We start from the raw sequence: 12,693 nt of genomic DNA, 5'->3' as shown, positions 1-12,693 counted from the left end.
ATGACATAGAAGTCAGCCAATGAACCACGTCAGATAGGGGGCAAAGGGCCAAATAACTGCTCTTGATATATGCTTATACAACTGCATACAAAATATGAAGACTGGTCAGCAGTTCCCCTTTAAATCAACCTAATCACAATCCGTCATGTAGTCTATGCAAACAGGTACAAGAAGTGGTACCACAACTGATGGGGGCAGCCCAAATAATTTATATGGGAAGGAGATGTGCCAATGCTGATACAACAGCATACCAAAATTCATGGATTAATCTCAAGTGGAAGTGGTTCTTAACTGCACTCACTTAACTTCAGCAAACTGTTGATGCCATCAGAAACTACACACCTGGTCTCTCCTCTTTCAGAGAAAGTTTGTGTAAAAATTGACAAACAACCGATTGACACTATGCAAACAAAAAGGCTACGTGTCGGGATTCTATTGGGTCACAAGCTTGAAAACATTGATATTCAAGACAAAGTCAATAATTCATAACTGAAGACCAAAGTTATTTTTACATGCATCAGTCACAGGCAGAGCATATAAACAATGTCAATTTAAAACTGTGCACTTCATGTAACACACATCAATTAAGGAGCTCAAATAACAAGTCAAGTTTATTTACATTTACTTTACTTCTGAAGGCAATGATACAACAAATGAAAATACAATAAAACGAAACATGATAATGAAGTTTGGGTCCTCTATTTGACTAGCATTTAGCCAAGACAGTGTGTCTCTTGACTAATTTTAAGTTGAAGACAAGAATTACACATGATTTATTAACTTGTGCGTATAAAAAATTGAATGAACTTTTTTAAAAACAAAATATAATTCACGACACAAATGTTAAATCAAAGATATTCTCTCAGAGAATTGTGACCCCTCCCCCCCCAAAAAGATGTCCAATATGAAATGATGTATCCATGTCAGCTGTATGATGTATTTGAAACAGCTTCTTTAACTCCAGTCAACACTAGCTTTTATTGCAGGGTCTGGCATTAATCTGAAATGGTGAAAAAGATAAATCAGACATTGTCAAAATTAGCGAACTACTCCGGACTTGAGATGAATAACTATTAACTCTTATTCTGTTCACTTGGGGACATCTAAAAAAATGCTGGATAGATTGGATTTTGTTCACATGAACATGATACATCAGGCTTCACAAAAACCACTTGATTCTCTGACATGATAATCGATCAAGTTTCTGGTCACCCCAATTTTGACCACTACTGTCAATAAAGCAACAACAGCTATGATAATTTTGCCCTTCACAACTCGCTAACATTGGGAGTGGCACATGATCCACAAAACTGACACGCCATTCTTTTTTTTCATAGGAATTGAACCTCCTAAAATAGGAAAAAAATCTAGAATTTGAATTCATTTTTTAATGAATAGACGATTCAATAGTTGTCCGAGATGGGCAAGTAGAAATGACAAAACTCGCATGAGCTAAAGAGGAACTATAATACATATATTATAAGTTAGCCAACTTAGTAGGAAGTAGTTTTGGTTGTTAGATTGTTATAAAATTTCACAAGATGAGTGAAAGAAACTGGCCATTGTGAACCACATAAAAACTTCATTATAGCAGGGATGAGTTTGCATTCAATTAAAATTTCTGATATCTTTGAATTCTAATTGAAAACTTATCCACCCTCTTAATGTCCTTTCATCATATCTAGCATTGACAAGTTTAGAAACAACTTTTGATTTTTTTCTTCTTCATAAAGCAATTTTTTCAAATAACTCAAAAAATCATCCCTGCTAAATTACGAAAAAGCCTCTAAATTCTACAATTTACATATTAATATTAAATTCACAGATTGAAGTGAAAAATCAAAGCATTGTACTACACATTTATAGTGAAACATGCTTGTAGATTACATGTACTTCACAGATTTTGCAACTCTGAACAGAAAAATTTTGAAATCCTTCTGAATTGAAAGCAAGCCAAGTGTTTTCAGATAACCACACAATATACAAATTAATGAAGATTTCTTGGGCAAAATGAAAACCAATGCCCTATCTACTTGAAAAATGGTACTGCTATACTTGCCATTAAAAAAGAAAAACAGTGTTTACAGTAGAAGAGCATGTTGAAAACAACCACCTTTTAAAGAAATGTCAGGGTCGAGACTGCAACATTTGCTAAAATTGTTTCGATAGGTTTCACTTGATACATGCATAAAGGGTACCGATGTCAGAGAAGCAAGCAATTACACAATTCTCTATTTCATTTGTAAAACCCTTTCTAAATTTAAGACCCACAATCAATGCCCTGCAAGAAAAATGTTACATTTCCTTTCCATAAATAATCCATGTTCTGTACAAAACCAATCATTCTGTTGTTACATGTTGATTCTTTCTACTCTTATTATTGGATATCAAGACCAATAGAAAAAAAAATAGTTCTTTTAAATTTTAAAATTTATCTTAAGTGTAAACAGCCAGTTAATATTCAAGATCAAGTCCATAATCTTAAATTAACACGACCTTTACCCTTTGCTCTGCATTTTTTGAGGTGTTGCTGTTTAACCTCATACATGTAGCAATATTTCCACCTTATGCCCTGTTCTTGGTCTCTCCTCCGCAACAGGTATATAATCCTTTAGTGGAACACCTATATAATAGTAATTAATTTGATCTAACTTTCTCTATTACTGAGTTGTGCAACAAACTGATATTCACTCTGTCTACTGTAAATGGTGTATGCATCAAAACAGTTAACTTCTGAGCAAATAAATTAATACTTCTTAAAGATCAAATCTACTTTTAATATACAGTTTGTAGCAGTCCTGTACTTTTCATTGAAAAATAATTTCATTGATTCAAAAGGTAAATATAACAGTTTTATTCACAAATTGCAACAATTCCTTATTTTGACTGTCTCCTGTAAAACCAGAAGAGATCATTTTTATATTTAGATAGTATCAAATTAACATTACAGGGTATGGGACTACATACATGAATATAGTTATTCCTTCTGGGCAGTAATTTTATTGTAACAAATAACAAGCATTCTGAGAGTATTGCATGACAATACATAGTCCCCTACTGGTTAAAAAATTCATTGTACTGGAACAAAATGCTAACTTGATCTATAACTTGTCATGGTGTAAACTATATAACAAATATCAAGTCAATATCTTCCAAGTATGACGAAAGTGTGGAAAACTGATTATTTGAGTGAATTTTCTAAGTCCAAGGACCATAACTCTGCACAAAATCATCAGACCGGAACAAAATTCGAACTGGATCTGTAACTTGTCATTATAAAACAATACACCAAATATCAAATCAATATCTTCAAGCACGAATAAAAAAAGTGTGGAAAACTCATTTGCCGGACTGACAGAGAGAGTGCAAACCTAAAGTCACAGTAGAACATTGAATTCCTAATGGTTCTCAAGAAAATTGGATTATATTGAAAACAAGGGATTAGAAAAAATAATTTAGATTAGAATCCACCGCGTTAATTTCTCCGTACGCTTTATTTGGGGGGGTCCTTATCTGTCAAGAACAGATCAGGGACTTTTCACCATGGCGAGTTCAAAAGTGAGAAGATGAAATTTCATTGCTATATTATTTATTATTTTAGTCCCCATGACCAATTAGAGCAAGGAAATGACATCAAGTTTAGAATATTTTAAACTTTTGTCATAAATGATAATTGTGCTGAGTTCATACAATATTTTACAATCTAGATGCATCTTTGGACTCGCCAGTTTTGAAAATGGTGAGTCCAGAACTCATGGCCTTAGTGAGAACCCTGTAAATTAAACATGGTTTTGATTAATACCAACAGGTATAGTGATTAAATTTATTTAGCGATTAGTAAGACCGATATGTACAAGTTTGTAATGAAGTTAATTTATGGCGAAGATAGCACCATAAAAAAGTTAATGGTTGGAGCTCAAAGAAAAGGTAGGTCAGAAAATCGGTCAACAGATGTACATACTAAAAATTTTGTCAAAAGCAAAATGTATTCAAAGATGCAAGTTCGTATTTTATCAGAAAAATTGGTGGTGGTAATTTACATTACAATATATGTTATCTGAAAGCTTCCTTTTTGCTCTACACACTACAATTTTTTCCCCATGTATTATCTAACAATTACCTCTCTGCCATCAAGCTTGTGTACTTGATCTATGACTCTGGATACACGGCTTGGGTCTTGGAATGTCACAAAACCAAAACCTCTTGACCTTCCTGTTTGTCTATCTATGATCACAACAGCATCAGTGACAGTGCCATATTGATTGAAGTATTGCCACAAACTGTCTATAAAATATGAAAATAACATTTATTAGCAATTATAATTGGATTAAATACAGTGAATAAATATGCATACATTTTGTACATGTTTCCTGTCTTCTGGCATAGAATAAATAGGGTAGGCAAAATTTTACTCCAGAAAAAAATATTTCGCAACAAGTACATGTCCATGGGAAAATATTCTGCCATTCCCAAACTACGTCTACATTAAAATGTCCATAAAATTTGTTGGGTTAGGCATACAAATAAAGGTAAACAACTATTTTATTTTGATCTAATCAAATTATTCTGGTGAACTTATTTGTTACTTAACCTATTTGAATTAAACTACATTTTGCACAAGTGGTTTTGTATAACAGATGTAAAGATGACCCCTGTCTTGTCTTTTATCTTTATTAGCATTACTAAAATCTTAAATAAAATGCTTCGCTGAGCGCAGCCTGATACGACCGCTCAGGTCGAACCCTGAACAGTTGGTGCAAGTTTGGACACAATATTCAAGCTCGATACTGTCTGAATTTGGATTGTGATCAAATTTTTGACATAATATAGGTTTCTGACACAAAATAAGTGTGGTGAAAAATCTAAAAAAATTTGAAATGGGTTGAAATATTTGTATTAATTTTCAATTGAAGATTTCTTGCAATTGCACAATACTGTGCATTTGGATATTTCTTGCTATTGCGCAATAGTGTGCTGTTGCACAATACTTCATATAATTTTCTCTTCATGTTTGTTGTGCATCTCCTGCCATAGCAGTATTTTGTGCTTTTAAATATAAATCAGAAATAATAAATGCAACTAGAGGCTCTAAAGAGCCTGTGTCGCTCACCTTGGTCTATGTGCATATTAAACAATGGACACAGATGGATTCATGACAAAATTGTGTTTTGGTGATGGTGATGTGTTTGTAGATCTTACTTTACTGAACATTCTTGCTCCTTACTATTATCTCTATCTATAATGAACTTGGCCCAGTAGTTACAGTGGAAAATATTTTGTAAAAATTTACAAAATTTATGAAAATTGTAAAAAATTGACTATAAAGGGCAATAACTCCTTAAGGGGTCAATTGACAATTTTGGTCATGTTGACTTATTTGTAGATCTAACTTTGCTGTACATTATTGCTGTTTACAGTTTATCTCTATCTATAATAATATTCAAGATAATAACCAAAAGCTGCAAAATTTTCTTAAAATTACCAATTCAGGGGCAGCAACCCAACAACATGTTGCCTGATTGGTCTGAAAATTTCAGGGCAGATAGATCTTGACCTAATGAACAATTTTATACCATCAGATTTGCTCTAAATGCTTTGGTTTCAGAGATATGAGCCAAAAACTGCATTTTACCCTATGTATTATTTTTTTGCCATGTCGGCCATCTTGGTTTGCAGGCAGGGTCATCGGACACATTTTTTAAACTAGATACCCTAATGATGATTGTGGACAATTTTGGTTAAATTTGTCTTAGTAGTTTCAGAGGAGAAGATTTTTGTAAAAGATTACAAAAATTTACGAAAAATGGTTAAAAATTGACTATAAAGGGCAATAACTCCTTAAGGGGTCAACTGACCATTTTGGTCAAGTTGACTTATTTGTAGATCATACTTTGCTGAACATTATTGCTGTTTACAGTTTATCTCTATCTATAACTAGAGGCTCTAAAGAGCCTTTGTCGCTCACCTTGGTCTATGTGCATATTAAACAAAGGACACAGATGGATTCATGACAAAATTGTGTTTTGGTGATGGTGATGTGTTTGTAGATCTTACTTTACTGAACATTTTTGCTCCTTACTATTATCTCTATCTATAATGAACTTGGCCCAGTAGTTACAGTGGAAAATATTTTGCAAAAATTTACAAAATTTATGAAAATTGTAAAAAATTGACTATAAAGGGCCATTACTCCTTAAGGGGTCAATTGACAATTTTGGTCATGTTGACTTATTTGTAGATCTTACTTTGCTGTACATTATTGTTGTTTACAGTTAATCTCTATCTATAATAATTTTCAAGATAACCAAAAGCTGCAAAATTTTCTTAAAATTACCAATTCAAGGGCAGCAACCCAACAACGTGTTGCCTGATTGGTCTGAAAATTTCAGGGCAGATAGATCTTGACCTAATGAACAATTTTATCCTTGTCAGATTTGCTCTCAATGCTTTGGTTTCAGAGATATTAGCCAAAAACTGCTTTTTACCCTATGTACTATTTTTTAGCCGTCGGCCATCTTGGTTTGCGGGCGGGGTCATCGGACACATTTTTTAAACTAGATACCCTAATGATGATTGTGGACAAGTTTGGTTAAATTTGTCCTAGTAGTTTCAGAGGAGAAGATTTTTGTAAAAGATTACAAAAATTTACGAAAAATGGTTAAAAATTGACTATAAAGGGCAATAACTCCTTAAGGGGTCAACTGACCATTTTGGTCAAGTTGACTTATTTGTAGATCTTACTTTGCTGAACATTATTGCTGTTTACAGTTTATCTCTATCTATAATAATATTCAAGATAATAACCAATAAAATGCTCCGCAGGGCGCAGCTTGATACGACCGCAGAGGTCGAACCCTGAACAGTTGGGGCAAGTATGGCAACATTCAAGCTTGATACAGCTCTGAATTTGGATTGTGATTAAATATTTGACACAGCACAGGTTTCTGACACAGAATGAATGTGGTCTAAGAACTTAAAAATTTTAAATTGGACATTCACCTATTATGGTCCAATATCCAAAATCTAAATACATGGTTAGATTCAGCATATCAAAGAACCCCAAGAATTCAATTTTTGATGAAATCAAACAAAGTTTAATTTTGGACCCTTTTGACCTCAATGTGGACAAAGTTGATAACGGGGCCCAAAAATCAAAATACATGGTTAGTTTCAGCATATCAAAGAACCCCATATATTCAATTTTTGTTGAAATCAAACAAAGTTTAATTTTGGACCCCGATTTGGACCAACTTGAAAACTGGGCCCATAATCAAAAATCTAAATACATGTTTAGATTCAGCATATCAAAGAACCCTAAAAATTCAATTTTTGTTAAAATCAAACTAAGTTTAATTTTGGACCCTTTGGACCTTAATGTAGACCAATTTGAAAACGGAACCTAAAATTAAGAATTTAAATACACGGTTAGATTCGGCATATCAAAGAACCCCAATAATTCAATTTTTGATGAAATCAAACAAAGTTAAATTTTGGACCCTTTGGACCTCAATGTGGACCAATTTAAAAACGGGGCCCAAAATCCAAAAACTTAATACATGGTTAGATTCAGCATATTAAAGAACCCCAAGAATTCAAGAATAAAACCCCATTGAAATTGATCAAGAAATAAGCAATTTATACGAAGTATCTTCTTTTGCACAATACTGTGCAATTGAATATTTCTTGCTATTGCGCAATACTGTACAATTGACAATTTCTTGCTATTGCGCAATATTGTGCTATTGGATATTTCTTGCTATTGCGCAATACTGTGCAATTGAAGATTTCTTGCTATTGCGCAATACTGTGCAATTGAAGATTTCTTGCTATTGTGCAATACTGTGCAATTGAAAATTTCTTGCTATTGCACAATACTTATAAGTTAATAATTTACACATCCTGTTTGGTGTGTATCTCATACCATATCATTATTATTTGCTTTTAAATATAAATCAGAAATAACCAACTTAAAATGGAAAATTTTAAAAGAAAAAAAAAAGAAACCCCCCCCCCCAAATTTTTTTGAACCCCCTTATGATTCATCACCCCCAAACTCAATCCCAGCCTTCCCTTTGTGGTATGGTACCTTGCAGTACAATTTCAGAGAGATCCATACACTTGAACACAAGTTATTGTCTGGAAACTAGAAAAATGCTTATTTTTGGCCCCTTTTTGGCCCCCAATTCCTAAACGTTTCGGGCAATTACCCCCAAACTCAATTCCAGCTTTCCCTTTGTGATATGGAACCTTGTAGTACAATTTCAGAAATATCCAAACACTTACACACAAGTTATTGTCATGAAACTAGAAAAATGCTTGTTTTTTGCCCCTTTTTTGGCCCCTAATTCCTAAAATTTAGAGGCAATTACCCCCAAAATCAATTACAGCCTTTCCTTTGTGATATGGAACCTTGTGGTACAATGTCAGAGAGATCCATACACTTACACACAAGTTATTGTCTGGAAGTTACAAAAATGCTTATTTTGGGCCCCTTTTTGGCCCCTAATTCCTTAACTGTTGGTACCATAACCCCCAAAATCAATCCCAACCTTCCTTTCGTGGTATTGAACCTTATGGTAAAATTTCATGGAGATCCATTGACTTAAACTAAAGTGAGAGTGCGAAAACCAATGTGTCTTCGGACGACGCCAGACGACGACGCCAACGTCATACCAATATACGACCAAAAAATTTTTAATTTTTGCGGTCGTATAAAAACTGCAAAATTTCCTTAAAATTACCAATTCAGGGGCAGCAACCCAACAACGGGTTGTCCGATTCATCTGAAAATTCCAGGGCAGATAGATCTTGACCTGATAACCAATTTTACCCCATGTCAGATTTGCTCTAAATGCTTTGGTTTCAGAGATATAAGCCAAAATCTACATTTTACCCCTATGTTCTATTTTTAGCCATGGCGGCCATCTTGGTTGGTTGGCGGGGTCATCGGACACATTTTTAAAACTAGATACCCCAATGATGATTGTGGCCAAGTTTGGTCAAATTTGGCCCAGTAGTTTCAGAGGAGAAGATTTTTGTAAAAGTTTACGGACGCAAAGTGATGAGAAAAGCTCACTTGACCTTTCAGGTCAGGTGAGCTAAAAATGGACGATTTTAAAGAAAAAAACCCCCCCAAATTATGAAAAAAACTCATACTCAATCCCAGCTTTCCTTTGTGGTATGGTACCTTGCAGTACACTTTCAGAAAGATCCATACACCTAAACACAAGTTATTGTCTGGAAACTAAAAAAAATCTGTTTATTTACCCCTTTTTGGCCCCCCAATTCCTGAGCGTTTGGGGCAATTACCCCAAAACTCAATCCCAGCCTTCCATTTGTAGTATGGTACATTGCATTTCAATTTTAGAGAGATCCATACACATAAACACAGTTATTGTCTGGAAACTAGAAAAATGCTTGTTTTTGGCCCCTTTTTTTCCAGAACATTTACGGCAATTACCCCAAACTCTATCTCAGCCTTCCTTTTGTGATATGGAACCTTGTGGTACAATTTCAGAAAGATCCATACACTTACACACAAGTTATTGTCCGGAAACAACAAAAATGCTTGTTTTTGGCCCTTAATTCCTAAACTGTTGGTACTATAACCTCCAAAATCAATCCCAACCTTCCTTTTGTGGTATAGAACTTCTGGTAAAATTTCATAGAGATCCATTCACTTGAACTTAAGTTATTGTCTGGAAACCAAATTTGTCTTCGGACGACGACGACATCATACCAATATATATACGACGCAAATAAAAAAATGTTTGTGGTCGTATAAAAAAAGATAATTTATATATGGTTAACCATTTTTCAACTCTGTCCAACAAAGATCTTACAAATACAACTTGTGTCTACTTACCATTATCGGTTTCCCCAGCTCAGGTTTCCGACAAAAAATTTACTGAAAAAAAATCCCAATTAATTAATAAAACATACACAGTACATTGTAAAAGTAACCATCAATATTTTACAAATGTTACATTAAAGATAGATTCAAAAAGATGTACAGTACATCTGATCGTGTTCATTTTATAAAAAAAAACACACCCCATCAATCTTGTGAAGGAACCAAAACTCTTTTACAAATTATTAAACACAAAACCACTAAAAATTGGGAAGCGAACGTGTCCGGATTCAAAAAAATTGCACATTAAAATCCAGGCAAGTTCTCCAATTTTCTGAAACATCCACTACATATAACTTTTATATCTAGGTCCAGCCATGCCTTTAAACTTTCCTTGATGTATCAGTTTGTCTGTACTCGTAGATTTTTTGGTGTAAACACAGCCATATTTTTCAATTCCTTTTGATGAACCTCAAGTTACATGTAAATATTTACCTCTTGTTATGTATAACCGCGTAACTGTAGATAACATGTGTCCATATCAATCAATACAATTGATACCGAGAGAGGCATTTCAAAGAAATTGTTTACCTAGTTATTTTTTCACCTTCCGCCGGAAAATAAAGGTATTCAAACTTCATACAGTTTCATTTTGAAAAATAAAATGCAGTTTCCTCTATCTTGACTTGCGAGTATTTCAAGATAAAAACTGCCATTTTAGTCCATTTAAGATGAACCGGTATTTAGTGAGAACACGGCCACATAACCATCTCAATCCTTAAATATTTCGACAAAATGACATTTGAATAGCACGTGCTCCATAAATCAAGTTTCAATCTAATGAAAAAATATATAATTCATATAATTTATGCAATTATGGCGTGTATTTGTACCACGTGTTACCGGGCGTTTAAATCTAGTACAAACATTCCAATAAAAACCTTCTTCAACATAAATAAAGCAAAATCACAATAGCAACTTACCATCCGATTTAAAAAATAGAAACTACCATTGTGGATGGCATTAAATTTAGAAGATGCCGATGGATTTTGTTACGATATGTTTCCTTTGTTAGGTGGCGTCTTCCTGCGCACTTGAAATTCAGTTCGCAAAATCATTAAATTGATAATACCATATAGGAAACAAATGTTATAATAATGCTGTTTAACTTCTCTTACCCTGGATCGTCTCTACCGGCCATTATTGTTTTATATTCTTTTGAATGGTATCAAAGCAAATAAGAAGCGTGCGTCTTCTTCGATGGATGGGTGAAAAGGACTGAGAAACGGAAAACTTCGTGAATTTCCGGTAATTTGGTCATCATCAAGTTCTGTTGGGATCGTTCATATACTAGACCAACAAGAAAAGGCTACATACCAAATGAAACATTTGAAGTAAATAAACAAAAACGTAATTATAATATCAATATGTCCATGAACTTCACAGATTATAGTCTGGTAAGGGGACAACCATTTGATATTCTGGGGGGGCCAGGAGGATTTGTTTTGGATCTGTTATTTATTTTTGGAAACTAAGAGGACAGATTATCTATTTTCTGCACTATTGAAGCAAGATTTTTCATTTTCATTAAAGCAAGGGACTGATTATTTATTTTCACAACTATATTTATAATATTCGAAAACATACAATTTTTAAATTATTTGTTTATTATAAATAATTCATGTATAGTCAAGTCATTATGTACCATTTAATCAGAATTAATTATCCTCTGCAGAAATGAATCTTCTATATTCCCCAATGCATATACATGAATTGCATACATACACAATATTAAAGTTTGGTTGTAACTAAGGCTCTTTTAAAAGTATTGGCAAACATGTTTTGCCGAGCGGAGCGAGGCAAAAATTTTTTTAAGGGTTTTTGAACCGCTGAAGGCCCAAGAAGCTATAGAACAAATGATGCAAAATCATGCCTTCTGGGTGTTCCCCAGACCCTTTCTTAAACTGAAAATGCAAGTTCTGTTTTAATAATTTTATGACAATATTTTGGTCTCAAAGCAAAATCACGTTATAGATTCAGTGTAAGACTTAAGTTTCTAGGAACAACATCAAAAGACAAATATGCATGATAAAGCAAAAATGTAATTCACATAGTTAAGTCTGTGGCTGCAGTGTTTTTTTAAACTCATGATCAAGTTAATAATAAAATTACTAAATTACAAAATGAATGCAACACTAACAGAATACAGAAGGGCAATCAATGAACAAAAGACAAATAAATAAGAAACATTGATCCCGAAAAATCAGGGGCTACGTCTGAGGGAGAACAGAACTTGCTTCTTGCAAGGCACTCACAGTGAACACAATTTGATATGGAGACAAGCGTTTGGTTTTGAAATTTCCTACATGAGGCATTTGTCTCAATGTATTTACGGCCCTGATTTAATAAAAGTGAGGTAAGTGTTCCTGAGACAATTAACCTCAAGTTAAATGAAACCAATTTTCTGACATTTCAAGTATATTTAAATAATATTTATACTTTTATTATTAAAAGATATGGGAAGTGTTTCCCGATTTTTTTTTTGGAAAAAAGATGAATTTATGAAGAATCTGGTGCCATCTCATACTTTCGATTAGACCTGCTGAGTTATTTATTTTCAATACATTGCAAGTCAGGTTATTTATTTTCAAACTACCACAGAACAAACCATTTATTTTTGTGATAATCAAGGCTGAGTTATTTATTTTCAAAATCCTCCTCCCCCCCCCCCCCCCCCCCCCCCCCCCAGAATATCAAATGGTCGTCCCCCCTAATGTGAATTTTTACTTTATTAACAATATTTTGTTTAAAACAAAATAAACAGGAATGGTATCTAAAGCGGC

The 12,693-nt window shown here is 33.7% G+C and overlaps 1 protein-coding gene across 1 annotated transcript; it reads right to left on the bottom strand.

The window, feature by feature from the left end:
• Positions 1 to 610: 610 nt before the first annotated feature.
• LOC127723270 (heterogeneous nuclear ribonucleoprotein 27C-like) lies at positions 611 to 11,051 on the bottom strand. The gene is given in 5 exon segments (XM_052229861.1): positions 611 to 1,000; positions 4,121 to 4,284; positions 9,866 to 9,878; positions 9,880 to 9,907; positions 11,029 to 11,051. Coding segments are annotated over 5 exon segments (258 nt in total). The 3' UTR covers positions 611 to 970.
• Positions 11,052 to 12,693: the final 1,642 nt, after the last annotated feature.

The sequence above is a fragment of the Mytilus californianus genome, unplaced genomic scaffold (assembly GCF_021869535.1).
Source record: "Mytilus californianus isolate M0D057914Y unplaced genomic scaffold, xbMytCali1.0.p SCAF_1, whole genome shotgun sequence".
Classification (NCBI taxonomy): Eukaryota; Metazoa; Mollusca; class Bivalvia; order Mytilida; family Mytilidae; genus Mytilus; species Mytilus californianus.
This window is presented reverse-complemented; position numbering and strand designations above follow the sequence as displayed.